The sequence below is a fragment of the Schistocerca piceifrons genome, chromosome 10 (genome assembly GCF_021461385.2).
Source record: "Schistocerca piceifrons isolate TAMUIC-IGC-003096 chromosome 10, iqSchPice1.1, whole genome shotgun sequence".
Classification (NCBI taxonomy): Eukaryota; Metazoa; Arthropoda; class Insecta; order Orthoptera; family Acrididae; genus Schistocerca; species Schistocerca piceifrons.
Genome location: NC_060147.1, coordinates 136,985,653 through 137,004,917, shown reverse-complemented (window position 1 = coordinate 137,004,917; position 19,265 = coordinate 136,985,653). Strand labels below are relative to the sequence as shown.

Below are 19,265 nucleotides of genomic sequence, written 5' to 3'. Positions count from 1 at the left end.
TAGCGCTTCGTTCAGGATTCACACAGACTGGCTGTTAAAGCGCCATTGCAGCTGCCCAGACGGGGTTTAGTTATACTCACACACAACGTATCCTCCCAGGATGGAGACGGCGACGACGCAGCTGGAGTCTATGAGGGCGCCCAGCATCAGGGACGTGACGAAGGTGCCCAGGCGGCCGAAACACAGCGACAGGCACACCGCCATGGCTCTGCGGAAAGGTCAGGAAGTGAAGTCAGTGTACGTTCCTCTGAAGAACTACGAGTACTGTGCGCCTACTCCTATTTCAAAGACTTATTAAAGCTAAACTGCACTACTGGCCATTAAAATTGCTACACCAAGAAGAAATGTAGATGATAAACGCGTATTCATTGGACAAATATATTATGCTAGAACTGACATGTGATTATATTTTCAAGAAATTTGGATGCATAGATCCTGAGAAATCAGTACCACAAACAACCACCTCTGGCCGTAATAACGGCCTTGATATACCTGAGCATTGAGTCAAACAGAGTTTGGATGGCGTGTACAGGTACAGCTGCCCATGCAGCTTTAACACAATGCCACAGTTTATCAAGAGTAGTGACTGGCGTATTGTGACGAGCCAGTTGCTCGGCCACTATTGACAGAACGTTTTCAATTGGTAAGAGATCTGGAGAATGTGCTGGCCAGGGCAGCAGTCCAACATTTTCTGTATCCACAAAGGCCCGTACAGGACCTGCAACATGCGGTCGTGCATTATCCTGCTGAAATGTAGGGTTTCGCAGGGATCGAATGAAGGGTAGAGCCACGGGTCGTAACGCGTCTGACATGTAACGTCCACTGTTCAAAGTGCAGTCAATGTGAACAAGAGGTGACCGAGACGTGTAACCAATGGCATCCCATACCATCACGCTGCGTGATACACCAGTATGGTGATGACGAATACAGGCTTCCAATGTGCGTTCACCGCGATGTCGCCAAACACGGATGCGACCATCGTGATGCTCTAAACAGAACCTGGATTCATCCGAAAAAAGGACGTTTCGCCATTCGTGCATCCAGGTTCGTCGTCGAGTACACCATCGCAGGCGCTCCTGTCTGTGATGCAGCGTCAAGGGTAACCGCAGCCACGGTCTCCGAGCTGATAGTCCATGCTGCTGCAAACTGCGTCGAACTGTTCGTGCAGTTGGTTGTTGCCTTGCAAACGTCCCCATCTGTTGACTCAGGGATCGAGACGTGGCTGCACGATCCGTTACAGCCATGCGGATAAGATGCCTGTCATCTCGACTGCTGGTGATACGAGGCCGTTGGGATCCAGCACGGCGTTCCGTATTACCCTCCTGAACCCACCGATTCCATATTCTGCTAACAGTCATTGGATCTCGACCAACGCGAGAAGCAATGTCGCGATACGATAAACCGCAATCGCGACAGTCTACAATCCGATCTTTATCAAAGTCGGAAACGTGATGGTACGCATTTCTCCTCCTTACAAGAGGCATCACAACAACGTTTCACCAGGCAACGCCGGTCAACTGCTGTTTGTGTATGAGAAATCGGTTGGAAACTTTCCTCATGTCAGCACGTTGTAGGTGTCGCCACCGGCGCCAACCTTGTGTGAATGCTCTGAAAAACTAATCATATGCATATCACAGCATCTTCTCCCTGTCGGCTAAATTTCGCGTCTGTAGCACGTCATCTTCGTGGCGTAGCAATTTTAATGCCCAGTAGTGATTTAACGTCCCGTCGGCCACGAGGTCATCAGAGACGGAGCACAAGCTCGGATTAGGGAAGGACGGGGAAGGAAACCGCCCGTGCCCTTTCAAAGGAACCATTCCGGCATTGCCTTGAGGTGATTTAGGAAAATCACGGAAAGTCTAAATCATGACCGCCAGACGCCGGTCTGAGTCGTCGTCCAGTGTGCCAACAGCTGCGACACCTCGCTCAGTATGACCACTTGCCTAATAGCGTTTTGGGTTGCCTCTGGAACGTAATACATCACCGATTCTACGTATCACGGATCCGACAGTTTGCTGGTAGGCTGTGGAGATGTGTGGCACCGGACTTCCACGCGTAATTTCCATGAACAACGGCTTGTTGATTTGTGCTTTGACACCCGATGGCGATGCAGATGGACTCCATAGGATTCACATCTGGAGAGTTTTGAGGGCAAGATATCAAGTGAGTTCATTCTCATGTTCCTCAAACCTCTATAACACGGTTTTGGTTCCGAGACAAGGACAATTATACCGCTGAAAGATGACTTGGACGTCGCGGAAGGAACGCAGGTGGTTCGCAGGTGTTGGCGTGTTTTGATTACTACCACAGGTTCCATGCAAACGCAGGAGAATGTCTCCCATAGCATAATACGGCTCCCATCAGCTGTGCACGTTTATAGCCTCGTTTGCGTGGATGATGACATCTGCGGAGACGATCATTGACCTGGTGTAGCAAAAACGTGATTCGTCTGACGAGGTGACACGTTTCCATTGATCCATGGTCCAGTCTCGACGTTCCAGTGGACACCGCAATCGTGATTAATGCTGTCGATGGGTCCATATGTGAAGACGTAGTGGTGGTCTGCTGTGGAGCTCCGTGTTCAACAATGTGCGATCAACGGCCTGCCCCGAAACACTTGTGCGCGCACCAGCACTGTGCTCTTTCGGAAGAGATGCCACAGATCGCCACATGTCCTGTTTTACAGAGCAGACAAGCCTCCGAAGCCCACGTTCTGTGAAGAGTCGTGGACTTCCAACCATTTTGCGCCTAATTGTAGTTTCGCTGTCCTTCTACCTGTTTCCGCAGATGCTGACAACGTAAGAACGTGAACATACGACCAACTACGGCGTTTTCGAGATACTTGTTCACGGGCTCTGTTTAGTAATGGTATCACTTTTGTCAAAGTCGATCATGTCAACAGAGTTCCCCATTTGCGGCCCGTGTCGTCGCTAGAATAATTCCCCATTCGTCATTGGTCCACTTATACATTTTCCTTACCGCGTCATGTTCCCATAACGCCACCAGACAACATCCCACCTCGTGGTGGGCAGTGGTCAAATGTTTTGGCATAGCCGGCCGGAGTGGCCGAGCGGTTCTAGGCGCTACAGTCTGGAGCCGCGCGACCGCTACGGTCGCAGGTTCGAATCCTGCCTCGGGAAAGGATGTGTGTGATGTCCTTAGGTTAGTTAGGTTTAAGTAGTTCTAAGTTCTAGGGGACTGATGACCTCAGCAGTTAAGTCCCATAGTGCTCAGAGCCATTTGAATCATTTCTTTTTTTTGGCATATCAGTGCAACACAAAACATCATTACTAATTTTGTAAATGTTAGTAATGCACTTAACAATGAGGTTCTGCTTTTATAGCAGTTCTTAAGAATAAAATGATTCATCCGGATAGAGAACACAGTCAGATCAGGTCGATTAAATAACTAGGCGTAACGTTGCAAAGCGATGTGAAATGGAACAAGCACGTAAGGACGGTAGCAGGGAAGAAGACTGATCGACTTCGGTTTATTGGAAAAGCTCTAGAAAGGTGTAGCTCCTCGTTGTGGGACATCTGCACCGAACCAGAGCGACCTATTATTGAGTACTGTCGAGTGTTCGGGATCCCCATCAGATCGGATTAAAGAGAGATATAGAAACGATTCAGAGGCGGACTGCTAGATCCGTCAGCGGTAAGTTCGATCAACAAGCTAGTATTCCGGAATCGCTCCGTGAACTCAAGTGGGAATCACTGGAGGGAAGACCACTTTCTTTTCGCGAAATACTGTAAAGGAAGTTTAGACTAGCGGCATTTGCGGCTGACTGCAGAACGACTGTACTAGCGCCAACGTAAATTACTCTTAAGGACCACAAACATAAGATATGAGAAATTAGGGCTTGTAAGGAGGCAGGGGTAGGAAACTGCCCCTAAAAGGCGGAATTATCAGCAGTGGTCAATGGTATGGGGGTGCAGAAGGTAGTGGAAACCAGAGCATTAAAGACATTTTGTGAGCATCCACAGGACATGTGGCCGGTAATCGAAAAGAATGGACCGCGCGGGATTAGCCGAGCGGTCTTGGGCGCTGCAGTCATGGACCGTGCGGCTGGTCCCGGCAGAGGTTCTAGTCCCCCCTCGGGCATGGGTGTGTGTCTTTGTTCTTAGGGACAGATGACCTTAGCAGTTAAGTCCCATATGATTTCACACATTTTTTGAAAAGAATGTCATGATGATCTCTTCATTGGCAAAAGATTCCAGGCAAGCCCCCATTCGGATCTTCGCGATGGGACTGCCAAAGGGTAGGTGACCATGAAGAAAACATTGAATAGACAACGAAAGGCTAACGTTCTACGAGTCAGAAGTTTGAACGGAGTAGGGAAGCTAGAGAATCTGAAGTTTGAACGCAGCAGGGAAGCTAGAGAATCTGAAAAGGGGAATGCGAAGGCTCAATCTAGACATAGTAGGGGTCAGTCAAGTGAAATGGAAAGAAGACAAGGAGACATGGTCAGACGAGTATAGGGTAATATCTCAGCAGTTGAAAATGGTATAATGGGAGTACGATTCGTTATGGATAGGGCGGTAGAACAGAGAGTGAGTTACTGTGAGCAGTTCAGTGATTGGATAGTTCTCATCAGAATCGACAGCAACATACTAGGTAGTCAGAAAGTGGCCAGCATTGCAGTTTTGTTGGTCACGCAAAAGGCCGCTTCACATCCATGTGTTCGATGAAACTGTGCGTGATTCCACTAATTTTTCCAGGTCATATTGTGTGTGTGCTGACGTATCACACAACAAAAGATGTTAACGCAAAGCTGCCTTCAATAAATCTGCACCGTTCCTTCTACGTCAGAATGGAAGGAAGGTGAACAGCGCACGGACACGTGGAGCGTCTCACCTGAGGTACGTGGGGACAGCATCGACGACGACGATATTGACGACGGACACGCACGTTCCGGAGAGCACCACGTACGCCATCGGCAGCATCAGGATCTGCAGCTCCGTCTGGGCCCAAAGCACGGCGACACCGCACAGCCCCGATGCTAACAGGCTGACGGCTGCAACACCAAAGTTCGTCTGTGTACACGGACGTGTGTGAGTACGCCCTGCGCGTGTTTGTTTTCCAGAATAGCTGCTGTGGAACATGCGGAGCAATCTCAGCAGTTAATGGGGCACCTATGACTTTACCATAACATGCGACTCACTACAGGGTGTCTCACAGGAAGCAGCAAGTTTTCAATCGGCCGACCTCACGATACGTTGTTGGGTTCGATTTTTTATGTTTTATTTAATATTTTAGGAAGACAGTCTCATCTGATGAAGGTTTCATAGATTGTAATCGGTCATAAAATAAGAAAAAAATTCCGATCAATGACTTTGTTGAATCCTACAAATGGTACATATTTTCAGTCACTTTATATCCTGTAGTTATTTTTAACAAAAGATGTAGAATTAAAACTACTTTTATTTGGTGTGATGGACCTATGCCCTCCTGTGGCACAGAAGGACTACGACTTCAGTCCAACCTTATTACAATTGTTCGGTGGAAATCAGTAATGTGCTAAATGCCAAAAATGTTTTTTTAGTTAGACCCGAAAATCAAAGATAAGTGCCGTTGCCAACATGAAAAGCTGGCTGAGCGCCAGTAGAGCATATAAGACCCGAAAGATGGTATGAGTGGTATGTGGCGCCCTCTGGTGAAGCTCAAGAGGGACCAGTGCGACCTTTGTCTGCCACGATACAGTGCAGCCACGCTCCATTGTGCGCAGTGACACGAGAAGAGGAAGAAAGAAGGGAGAATGAATTCATGATGAAAGCAAGTATCTTAGAAGTGAAGAGAAACTTGACGTGAACAAGCGGCAGTGAAATTGCTTCGTGCCTTCATAAAGCACTCAGCAGACCTTATCGTTGCAGGAAACGAAAGTTGGGTCGGAGACAGATCTGATGAAATAAATCATAAATTGTTGATCTCTTGCCATTCGTTTGCGTCATTTGACAGAGGTTTTGGCCAGACTGAAAGATGTAAGAAGCAGGAAGAATGTAAGTAGGGGAGACCGGGGACAAAAGCAACATTTTGCATATTGCATTTTTTTATTATCTCCCTATAAACTTTTGAAGCAAAAGGAACTAATGTGTATGTTCTCTGAAGCTCTCCTAAAAGAAATGAATTTAGTTTCCACAAAATTACATATATTTGGTATTTGTAAAACTAATTTTAAAGCATCAGTGTACCTGTTACTTTTGTCCTCGTTACTGGGGACAATAGTAACACAGGTAGGTTACGAAAGTTACATAATAAGTAGAGCCACATATTACTACCTAAAGGACTCATACAGTAACGTAAAGTACATTACCATTACAAAACATTAATTAATTCGCTTCCAATTATTATATTAACTGAAATAGCAATTAATAGCACCGAAAGAATTCAGGATTTATGAGTAAATGTTCAGTGAGTCAAAAAAAGAGAAAAGTAATACATTTCTTAGTCCTATTCAGATTCACAATTGTGGCACACGTAAATATCCCCCCCCCCCCCTTTGGTACAAGCAATATGAAACCAACCCTTAAATTCCCAACACTGAACCCACTTCTCTTTGGAACGACTGTGGCAGAAAGGATCGACGCATACAAGGCAGTAGCTGTCGTTGTCTCCCGATGATGATTCTTCAGCTTTTTTCTGCTTTCGCACTCTTAGCCCGCTGCTTTTTAAATTTAGCTTCTTTTCCACTTTTTTCTCCTGTGGACGGGCCTTTAGCTCTTCTTCTATAGCCAGTTTCTCTGGAGTGTCGGTCACAATTGTAGACTTTCTCCTTTTTCTTCCTTTTCTTATTTCTTGCCTTGGGCCTACTATTGGTAACGGACGAACACTTTCGGGTGAAAAAGCTGCGCGAACTGAAGAATATGATCGTAAACCACTAGGTCCTGCATCACAGGCTGTGACATTTCAAAGTGTTTTCTCGCATATTACCACTGGATCAGGATTAGATGTCCTCCCGGCTTCAGATGGTTCACTAGAAATCGCTAATGATTCTGCTAAGGACATAGTTTGCTTTCCATAATTGGAAGCTTGTGCTGGGCGATCAGTGACAGAAGATGGTGCAAAATCGATGTCACTGAACGCACTCCTATTAAATGGTACTATGCCTGTACAGTGAAATCCTGTTGCAATGTTTTTGGGAGTTACGGCAAGTGGAAGTGCTTCCCTTACCATTGAAGGGCTGTCATAAATTAACATGGTCTTTCCCGGATGATCCTTGATCCAGTTGTCAGCAAAAGCATTCACCATCTTTTTAAATGGACCATAAGCAGAACGGTCTAGAGGATGCATCCTGAGTGTACAGTGCGGTGGGAATGACAGCAAAACAAACCCCTTGCTTTTGCAATAGTTCAGGCTTCTGATGGACATATGAGATTCGTGATTGTCGAGAAGCTGTAAACATTTGTGCTCAGGAGTTGGTTTAGCAAATTTAACGAAGTGGTGCAAGAATAACAAAAATTCTTCCTCTTGTATCCAGCCACTCGCATTTCCTGCTCCAGTGCAACCAATAGGACCGTCTCGAATAAAATGGTCACGATCCCTCAAGCGAGGTAATACAAAGAGAGGTGGTGTACTGTTTCCCTGAGCGTTGATGGCAATAGCAACAGTGACAAGAGTGCCTCTTTCAGCCGACGTCATAGCTCCTACCTGCTTCATTCCCCGTTTAGCAGCAATCCTGTTTGGTTTCTGAACAGTGGTGGCACCTGTCTCGTCCATATTCCAGATGTCCATGGGCTGTAACCTATATCTCTCCATAACGCTGACCAGGTTGTTGAAAAAGGCATTCACATTTGTTGGGTTAAAGCTCGTTGCTCGAGCAAGACTTGTGGGTTGAGGCGACCGAATAAACAACTGGGGATTCCTCTTCATGAATGCTGAAAACCAGTCTGGACCAGCAGTTTGATTGTCCACCCAAGTTGATGGAACTGGTATATTGTTTGTCGTTGCCAGTTCGTGAGCTTACTTACGGATATCCTTACGTCAAAGTCCGTAAAATATCTCCGACGCTTTAATCACATATTCAGTTGTAATGTTTTCGTCTTCATCAGAGAACATTCGTTTTGCACTTCTACATCCAACACGAGGCCTTGGTGTGCTGCTATCAGTCATACGTTTCTCTTTCTTTTTAATGTACCGGTACCGATGCAATGTCACATGGCATACATTGTGTTTCTTTGCTGCTGTTCTAAACTTATAATTTGCAACATCATCTGCCGCGGTTTGATATACAGTAGTAGAAGTTAGTCCTCTTGAAGTAGTCGTAACCCGTGTTCGTGGCATAATTCCTTGCAGCGAAATAACTAAGTAAATAACAAGTCTGTTCAGTAATAACGAGTTTGTTCAGCAAGACACTGCAACTCCGAACAGTATCATACCTAATCTACTGTTCGCTAACGGAAAAAAAAACAGGGAACCTGCAGCTAATAATACTTTTTCAGTAACGGGGACGGAAGAAACTCTGTTACTTTCGTCCCCAGCAGTAACGTTTCTTTTGTCACCGACCACGCTTTTCCGTTTAATTGATATTTTAGACACAATATATACAAGCAATGAAAAAGTTGATAATGGTGGCATAAAACGGAAAGTTTCACACAGTTAAATTATTACAGTAGACTTACGTTTACAGCGTGATGCTACCGTTATCACAAAACTAAGGAAATTGAGAAACTTCGATGAGACACTGAAAAAAGGTTTTACTGCGCCGCACTCAACAGAGACTCTCCAATACTGGCCAACAATTGGTAGGCAGCTGGGAAACATGAAGGGAATACATTGTTTGACTCACGTGATTTTCGGAACTACATGCGAAGGTAGGGGAGGGATGTTACTTTCATACCCTGTTACTTTTGTCCCTGGTCTCCCCTACCTAATGAACTTGGAGAACGCGACACCTAACAGTCGATTTGCAGTTACTATTCTCCAGCCTGAGGACTTCTTCTGATTATGGAAAAGCTGCCGATACACGCAGTAAATCAACGATGGTAAATATTTCCATATGTAGTTAGGCCCAAGTTTAAAAACTGCACCTGGTGTCATCAATTCGAGAACAATGTTTAACGAGCTTGAAGACACACCTTTAAGGTTTTGAAGGAAGGAGTTACCATTGATGTAATAAAGAACTTTGTTTTACCGTCACAAGAATGTAAAAACAACGTGGCAGCAGAAAAGGCAAGGTGTCTTCAACAGATGCTTATGTATTTGAACGTAGCTTTATGCGCTATTGAATTCAAAGAAGAATTAAAAATAATTCAATTACAGGATAGTGTCTCTGTAAAATGTTATTAAAAAACTGGTAAATACTTGCGCTTTTTTTCATTGGCAGTTACCGATAACTGCCGATAACCGCGTGCAATTAAGCAGGTTCTGCGTTTTTCAAAATAAAGTATTTATTTTCATAAAACGAAGCGAATTTAAAAACTTTTTGCAATAGTTGTGTGACTCTTACTGAAGACAATAAACAAAAAATCTTGTTCCGGTTTTTTCTTTAAAATATTTCTGTCAAAACAAACAAAACAAATTGAATAACTCGGGACCAGGTTTTTGTCACTTACACCCCATACCACCAAATGGCAGACACTCAGATCGGCAGCAGACATTGTGTGTCGATAGAGTATCAACCAAAACACCGATTTAGTTCGTACTATGTGCTGTCGTCCAGTAGAACATGGGTAAATCGTAATGAAATGTAACACCAGAGATACGGAGTGTAGGAAAACCGTATCTGTCCGCTCTAAATCTGAAAACCACTGTGAGGTGGGTAGGTAGAGCATAAGACCATTGTGCGAAAGGTCCCTTTGCCGAAACCCACTGATGACGACTTTTTATCAGTTTACACGTGAACTTGTTATATGGGAGAGCATTTTTCTGTCAGATGAAACGACGTTTCCGAGTATGTAGCAATGTTCTTTTGGCAGTCTGGTTCCGCTTCGCTAGTGGAAACTAGCAAACCTATAGCGTACATTTCTATACACAGGTGTGGTGCTGTCTACAAGTGCACGCTATAGGTTTGCTAGTTTCCACTAGCGAAGCGAAACCAGACTGCCAAAAGAACATTGCTATATACTCGGAAACGTCCTTTAATGTGACAGAAAAATGTTCTCCCATATAAGAAGTTCACGTGTAAACTGATAAAAAGTCGTCATCAGTGGGTTCCGATAAAGGAACCTTTCGCACAATGGTCTGATGCTCTACCTACTCACCTACCAGTGATTTTCAGATTCACAGCTCACAGATACGCTTTTCCTATACTCCGTAGCTCTGGTGTTACAGTTCATTACAATTTAGACATGTTCTACTGGACGACAGCACAGAGCACGAACTAAATAGGTGTTTTGGTTGATACTCTATCGACATAGAACTTTCGGTACCAATCTGAGTGTCCGACATGTGGAGGTTTGAGTGTCGGTCCGTTATTCGTTTGCATTCAGCAGTTATTTGTTTGTGTGAGGTGTCGGGCTGCTCACCCAGCAGGAGCCTCTTGCTGACGATCTTGACGAGGGGGATGATGGCGACGTAGGCGATGGCGAAGCCTGCGCCGTTGATCATCGAGTTCTGGAAGCTGACCTCGCTAACCGTCGCCACGCACACCTCGGGCCCAGCGGTAGAGCTGTCTAGTGCGGTCGCTGTCCAGTTGGCACCACTGTCGGCGAAGCCGTCCACGGTGGTCCAGTTGGCGAAGGCAGATACTTCGGTGGTAGTGTATTCGGCTGTTATGCTGTAACATGTTGATTGTTTCTGTATGTCCGTCTTTTCAGAGATGGTTGCGTGCTTCGGCTGTTCAGTACAGACTGTCAAAACAAACACCTTTCATCAAATAAAACAACAAGTTTACTTTTACCAGTCACTGTTTTTTTTATCTCCACAACGCGTTTGAAAGGTTTAAAGTTCCATCATCAGGTGGATTTACATTTGTTGGTATGACGTGTGTGTGTGTGTCGCGTTACGATTTTTTGGAGTGACTATCTAGTGGAGAAACAAAACAGTATGGTTACGGGTTTGTTTTGACAAAAGACTAAACGTATATCTAATGGTAAAAGTAAAATAACTAAAACAGAGTACCTGCAGTGGTCACAGGTTCCTTTCACAGTCGTAACCCATCACATGTATGCTGTCATATTTTGTGAATAATTTGCCAAAAAGCTTTGAGCGGGAGCATTATCGTCATGCAGTTTCCACGAGTAATTTCGCCACAATCCCGATCGTTTTCTTCGGATTCCTCCACGCAAACGGCGCATAGCTTCCAGGTAGTATTCCTTACTGCCCGTACGACCATAAGGCAATACCTCATGATGCACTATCTCACTGTAATCGAAGAAAACAGTGAGAAGAAGCTTTACGTGTGATTCGACTTGCTGATTTTTTTTCCATCTTGGCTCTTCAGGCAGTTTCCTTTGGCATGACTGGGCCTTGGTTTCGTCAACATACCCATATGCCCTTGTTTCACAACCTGTTATAACCTTCTTTAGATGTTCCCGATCGTCGACTTCATTCAGCAATTTCTGAGCCATGTCTAGGCGAAGTCATTTTTGGTCGAAATTTAAGAATTCCTTTACAAATTTTGCTGGTTCAAAAAATATATATACAAAAAAAAAAAATAATTGGTTGGCGAGAACCATCAGCAATCCCTCTGATGGTGATTCGGCGATTTTCCAGATTAATTTTCTTTACGCCTTCCACACTGTCGTCAGTTACTGATGTCTTAAGGCATCCAGCGCTGTTGTCGTCTGCGGCGACTTCTCGACCCTCTGTGAAAAGTTTATGCTGAAAGTAAAAGTTCGCTGAGCACTCGAAAACGCATATAACCTTTTCGACTGTCAACAATAAACTAAACATTCAAAACAGCTGAGTATGCAACCATACATCACGAACATCTGTACTAACAAGATGAAAACAGTTTCGAAAATCGGATGTACAAATCCCATGAAATTAAAAAAAATCCCATTAGTTTTTTGATCACGCCTCGTACGGGATGTTTCAGGACGAATAGAAAATATTTTAGATTATGTCAGTTTTGACTATTTCGAGTAAAACGTCTCATATAACGTGTATCCATTTGTTATTGGTTACAGAGATAGAGCTGGTTCTCATTTACATCTTACTCTGCAAATCACACTTAAGTGCCTGGCAGAGGCTTCATCGAACCACCTTCACTGTAATTCTCTATTATTGCAATCTTGAGCGGCGCACGGAAAGAAACGAACGCCTATGTCTTTCTGTACATGCTCTGATTTCCATTATTTTATTATGATGATCGTTTCTCCCTACGGATGTCAGCGTCAACAAAATATTTTCGCATTCGGATTAGAAAGTTGGTGATTGAAATTTCGTGAGGAAATTCCACCGCAACGAAAAGCGCCATTGCTTTAATTATGCGCACCCCAAATCCTGTATCATGTCAGTGCCGAAGTAGCGGCTCTGAAACATGGAGAGCGGAATGTGGCCGGGGCAGCGGTATGCTGCCCCTCCCCCCTCCATACTGCACCCACTGGCGTCACTGACGGAAGATGACAGCTGTCGGTCGATGACTGGTCCGTCAGGGCCAAGAGCTAGATGACTGATTGCTTTCCATCTTTTGGAATCTTGGTTGGAGTCTTTCTTTCTTTTTTCTTTTTTTTTTCGTCATTCTTCTGACTTAACTGATGTGGCCCCCCACAGTGTGTCAGAGTAGCGTTTAGACCCACCAAACCCGATAATTTTTTTGTACATGTCCCGGTATACATCTTTCTCTGTAATTTCATCGAAGTTGCTCGCTGACGTCTTAAGACATTCTCTTCCTTCTTCTTGTCGGCTTTCTCAACAAGTTCCTCTCCTAGCAGATTCCGCAGAACCGCCTCATTTCCTAGTTTATCAGTCAAACTTTCAACAACCTTCTGTAGCAATACGTCTCAAACGCTTCGAATGTGTCTTCTTCACATTCTCTCAAAGTCCCCTAATCACTTCCATACAACGCTGTTCTCCAGACATACGTTCTCAGAAATCTCTACCTTAAATTAAGTCTTACGTTTGATACTGGCAGGAATCTCATTGTGAGGGAATTTCTCTTTGCTTGACTTAGTCTGCTTGTGAAATTCTCCTTACTTTGTACATCACATTTTATTTTGCTTGCAAACTGGCACAGTTCACTTACATTGTCTACAATGCTGCTCTCTATTTTGATGTTCCCTTTATTGGTAAATTTATTTCTGCTACTCTTCGCTACTTAGGTCTTTCAGTTGGTATTGTGTGCTCATTCCAGTCAATAACTCTCGTATTTGAATAGGACAGCTCAAACAACTTCTAGACTGTACGCTATTTACTCATGTGGCAACATTTTCGAAATGAATATTTGTATATCTTTGATGGTAAATATTTCAGCACTCGCTGTTGCATTGGGGCTGTGAGAAAAACACAGAAACTACAGTTTTAAGGAGGTCGACGACTCCACCACTGCTGAGCTGTTACCTTCTGAGAGGAAGAGGAATCACGATTCCCAATTGTTGTACTACACTGTGCGTACTTTCCCCCGGACAACTTACTTGGAGTAGGTGGTTTGGAAGCGTTCCACGGCGACTGGTGGCGACATCTGGCCTGCCAGGATGGCGATGACGTCACACACGGCAGCAGGCTGCTCTGGGTAGGCGTCGTTGTACTGGCCCACTCGGTTCAGCAGCTCCGGCAGCCACATGTAGAACCCATTGGAGCTGCAAAGCCGTCACACCGAGCATGTAAAGACCGCCAGACTGTAAAATAAACTGCGAGAAAAAAATTAGTATATTTGGAAACACGACATCGATTTTGATCCAATGGTGGCATATGCCACCTGGCGGATAGTACATGTATTGATAATTGTTTCAGCGTCATCCACCAACAGATAGCGTTGTGGAACAACTACCAGAGTATTATCTGTGTCCACCCTTTAATAAGTAATGCTCACATCCAGAAGGCTCAGCATGATGCAAAGGTATGAAGCAAGCAGGATGCACTCGTGTTTGCTACAGCCAACTGAGCAACTTTGAAAAGGGTCATACTCTGGTCTTGCAATTGGTGGGATGATCCTTTCAGAGAACTGACACACATGTTGGATGTGCTGCATCAGTTGTGCAACAATGTTGCCATCAGGATCATGTGAACATTCTCACACCTGCAGACAAGTTTCTGGATGTCCATACAGCACAGACGATTGTCAGGATAGTTGTATCATAAAGGCAGCAGTGGCAGATCGCACAGCTACCAGTGCACAGATAAGAGGACTTGTGAAGCAAGACCTTCAACGCAAACTGGTGCAAACCAGTTATTATCAGTGGGACTACAGGCATGCTCACCTCTAGCCCATCTTCCACTCACACCACAGCATCGACATGCACAACTTGATTTGTGCCATCAGAGCATCACTTAAGAAATGGAATAACGCACTGTGGTCTTCAGTGATGAAAGCAAATTCTGCCTGCACGTTAGTGAATGTCATCTGTGTGTATGATGGAGACCTGATGAGCGCTCTCTTGTAGAGCACATTTGTCCAAGACTCACTGGGGGGTGTTAATCGGCACTCAGTATGTGCAGGATGTTGTTAGACCCATTCTTCTGCCAGTATTGCGATAGGAATGTGATATGTTGTTCCACCAGGATAACGCTCACCCAAACACAGCCTTTGAAACTCAATGTGCTCTGCAAGATGTGCAGCAACTTCCCTGGCCAGCATAATCCCTGGTCGCCATTTGAGCACATGTTTGATATGATGGGATGTGAAGAGACTTGAGAACAACAACTCTTAGAGAACCACATGAACAGGTCAAGCAGGCGTGGCATATCATATCCCAGGACAGTATTAGCCATCTATGCGATTGACTGCATGCTAGAGTCAGCGCCTGCATTGCCACCCACGTAGACTACACCACATATTATTATAGACGACTTTGCAGGGGTCGATATCTGCCATGCGGAGTGGCTGTGTGGTTTGAGGCATCGTGTCACGGACCGCACGGCCCCTCCCGCTGGAGGTTCGAGTCCTTCCTCAGACATGGATGTGTGTGTTGTTCCTAGCACAAGTTAGTTTAAGTAGTGTGTAAGTCTAGGGACCGATGACCTAATCAGTTTGGTCCCTTAGGAATTCACACACATTTGAACATTTTGTTGATATCTGGTACTGCTTGTGCTGTTGATCTGTAAGTGTAGTCACTTCATGTACTCCATGTGCACTGTTGCAACAGTAAATCTTCAGTGAATTGGAAATCTCTAAAATGGTGTACTATTTTCTTCTGGCAGTGGACTATGTTATGGCATTATAATATGTATAAATGTGTCACAAGAACAAAACATGAACATTTTGTGGCCAGATGACCGTTAACTTTGGAATGCTGTAGATGGTGTGGGACTGATGACAGACAGTGAAGTCATCCCCTCTTCCACTGATACAACAATGGAGTGATGGGCTCGATAAATCCTCTTCCAAGCTGTTAAATATGAAATGCAGGGTAGTGATGTAGATGCAGGTGTAACTGTCGGCTGTATCGAATCAGCACGGTAAGATTGGTGGATATGTAGACATGACAGAATGGCAGAAAGCATCTGTCATGATAGAGGTGGCCAGAAGCACCCCATTGATGATGATGTCTGATTTGTTGGTGTATCAACACAGGCCGCCCAACGCATCTATAATGTATGGTGCTACACTCACAGGCATGCAACACGGCCTAAGAACAATGGTCGTAAAAAGATGCTGACTGACAGGTGTAGGAGGCGAGTGTTCTGCCTTGTCAATGAGAGTCGCTTTCCAGCCCCAAAGGAACTGCTGCCGTCAGTGAATGCGTATGCATGTCGATGAGTTTCTAAACTAAGAGTGGGAAGGGAACTCCTGTTGTCATTTTGAAAGATGAGAATGCGTATGAAGAGACAGAAAAAATGGTAACACGGAGTCATAAGGAATGACGACATAAATGTCCCACTCCATGTTCACACTCACCCGCATCAGTGGGCTCCAGCCAAGGTACGAAAAACACGTAACACCTCTGTTTTGAACCATGCCCTCCAACAACTGCGGAGGGCATGGTTCAAAACGGAAGTGTTTACATGTTTTTCGTACCTTGGCTTAAGCCCACTGACGCGGTTCAAGCCAAGGTTATTTTTTTTTTGCTTGAGCCACAACAGTGGGCTCAAGACGAGGTACGAAAAACACGTAAACACCTCCGTTTTGAACCATGCCCTCCAACCATTGTGGATTAACCGCCTTATTGGGTCATCAGTGCACTCGATGCCTTCTATCATGCGAAAAAAGGGGCAAAATCGGTATTAGTTGAACGACACTGCACACCTCTAGCCGGCCACTAGTTTTTTGTTTATTGATCAATTCAAAATGAGCAGCTTTATTTGCTTTTGTAAGCTATGGCCTTTTGCGAGGCACCCAGCATAAAATGTCCATTACTTGCATCTCCCTTTCGATACCCGCTCCGAAACTGGTTGAAATGAATCTGTGTTCACTTAGAGCAGCAATTCCTGTTCGATGTGAAACTGGTTGTGGTTGACAATGTGCGAGACTGGACTCTTGTCCCGGTCAGTTAGATTCTCTTACTGCCACTGTCCTTACGCTGTGAATACCACATCAGCCCTTGTACTCACTTGGTATACTTTACAATGATACACTAACAAATTGGGCAGCTTCATACACGAAATGGTGACGGTGGCGTCCAGATACGGTAGCTCCTTTCTATCATTCCATCATCATCTGGCTGTGCTTGTTACATACAACCAGCTGGCACACACACACACACACACACACACACACACACACACACGCACACACGCTACTTCATTGCTGTGACTTCCGTCACCAGTGGGGTATAACATGACTGCCTGGTATCAGTCCTCCACCATCTACAGCACTCGAAAGCGACCAGTTTGGTTTTTTAGATGAGCTTATTTTTTAGAACTTGGTTAGTAAATAGCATTTTCCAACATTACCCGAACACAGGATTAATGTTGCTGTTGTGTGTTTAGTCCCAGTTGGTGTCCACTTGTACTGAAGTCAGTCTGGTGCCAAATTTGAATGTTGTTTAAGTTTTTACCTGCCTCTGTGTGTTTAGCTGTTTCTGTTGTATTTTTTTCTGTATAGTTCATTTAAAAAGTTAAATAACGTGCCATTGCATAATGTAATGTAGTTGGTTATAACACTCTGGGGGTCCCAACTGGAGACACCTGTAATTGTCAGGAATGTACTGGGCAAGCTGCAGAGCATTTTTAAGTGCTAATAAAACATGATTAGTAAGTTAACATTTATTTGTTCAGATTTACACCTTTGTGTCTTCTCGTTAGCCTCAGCTGATGTGTCACACCAGTGACACAGTGAAATCCCATTGACTCCTGTTCTCAGCCTGGCTGGCTGGCCACCAAGTGACTGTAGCAATTCAGCCGAAGTCTACTGCGCTGCTGTGTGGCAGTTTGTAGCTGAAGTCATAGCATGGAACTATGCCCCCACATCCTTAGAGCATCCTCGATCTCATTCTGGACCCATCAGGATGTACCAGTCTGATGGAGATTGTGTAGTAAATTGATCCTGGCCCCACCAGACAGGTAAGCCCTTGACGCCCTGAAGTGACTGCAGGTATAATAAGGAACAGAGGCAGACCCCTCACCCAGCTGTGATGACGATGTTAATGTGACAAGCACCACGAGATGTACCACTACTGGAAGACCGTCAGTGTCCCAATTAACAATATGGTACATGGCAGCCAGTGCAAGTGTCATGAGTGGCAGGTTGTGGTTACTTGGATGTTGTCACTTCAGGAATGGCAAACCGTTTGCCCTCGAGAAGTGCTGGAACATCTAGCACATGGATGTCGCTACACTATAATAATCACTGAATTTGGTATGAGTGCCACCAAACCTCAAGATCAACTGAATTCAGAGCTAGAGGACAGCAGTATCCATGGAGACAGTGGGAAGTAATAACGTGAGGCTCTGTTTGTTATGACTGAATGTAGCCCACTTCTTTGCTAGTGCTGAATGAATGGTCCTCATTCTGCTGTGTTTGTTAACAATTTGTTACTGGCTCTTATTGCACTGTCAAGTGTCTGAAATATTCTGTTGCATCTGAGGTAGTGTTTGTTGCTTCACACAAAAAGAACTAACGGATCTCTCTCTCTCTCTCTCTTGGTTGAGGTCTTACTGAATGTGTATCTTGTGCCTGGCGATTGGTGCTGATATAGCAATTTGTGCTCATGTACGTAACCAACTTACAGTGTTGATTGTTCCTTTCTGCTGTGTAGCTATATCACCAGCTTTGCTTGGTGTCATCTATGGCTCTGCTTGGGTAAACATTAGAAAAATTTTAATTTCTTCCACATTTCTACTCTGTGATGTAACAATGTATTTACCTTCTGCTAATATCCTCTGTATGTGGAAGTTTTCTTCTATTGATAGGTTATGAAGTTCATGGTATGTGCTGTGACTGGATTTTACCGTTTTTAAAAGTCTTTCTATTTTAGCACAAACTTGCTGAAACATGAAACTTCTTGGAAGGTTAAAACTGTGTGCCCGACCGAGACTCGAACTCGGGACCTTTGCCTTTCGCGGGCAAATGGTAGAGCACTTGCCCACGAGAGGCAAAGGTCCTGAGTTCGAGTCTCGGTCGGGCACACAGTTTTAAGCTGCCAGGAAGTTTCATATCAGCGCACACTCCGCTGCAGAGTGAAAATCTCATTCTTGCTGAAACATGTTTGGGGTTATTTGTTTGCAGAGCCTCAGAACATGTCTTACCAACCGATCCCTTCTTCTAGTCAAGTTGTACCACAAATTTCTCTTCTCCCCAATTCTGTTCAATACCTCCTCATTAGTTATGTGATCTACCCATCTAATCTTCAGCATTCTTCAGTAGCACCACATTTCGAAAGCTTCTATTCTCTTTTTGGTTAAACTATTTATCATCCACGTTTGACTTCCATACATGGCTACACTCCATACAAATACTTTCAGAAAAGACTTCCTGACACTTAAATCTGTACTCGATGTTAACAAATTTCTCTTCTTCAGAAACGCTTTCCTTGCCACTGCCAGTCTACATTTTATATCTTCTCTACTTCGACCATCATCAGTTATTTTGCTCCCCAAATAGCAAAACTCATTTACTACTTTAAGCGTCTCATTTCCTAATCTAATTCCCTCAGCATCATCCGACTTAATTCGACTACATTCCATTAACCTCTTTTGTCGATGTTCATCTTATATCCTCCTTTCACGACACTGTCCATTCCGTTCAACTGCTCTTCCAAGTCCTTTCCTGTCTCTGACAGAATTACAAT

The 19,265-nt window shown here is 44.5% G+C and overlaps 1 protein-coding gene across 1 annotated transcript in view; it reads right to left on the bottom strand.

The window, feature by feature from the left end:
• The window catches only part of LOC124719055 (synaptic vesicle glycoprotein 2A-like), a 75,135-nt gene that overhangs the window by 8,187 nt on the left and 47,683 nt on the right, over positions 1–19,265 (bottom strand). The window contains exons 8-11 of the mRNA XM_047244725.1: positions 13,512–13,676; positions 10,461–10,711; positions 4,855–5,014; positions 81–208 (exon numbers count right to left, since the gene is read on the bottom strand). Coding sequence (XP_047100681.1) covers positions 81–208; positions 4,855–5,014; positions 10,461–10,711; positions 13,512–13,676 — 704 coding nt within the window. The remainder of the gene's footprint in view (positions 1–80; positions 209–4,854; positions 5,015–10,460; positions 10,712–13,511; positions 13,677–19,265) is intronic.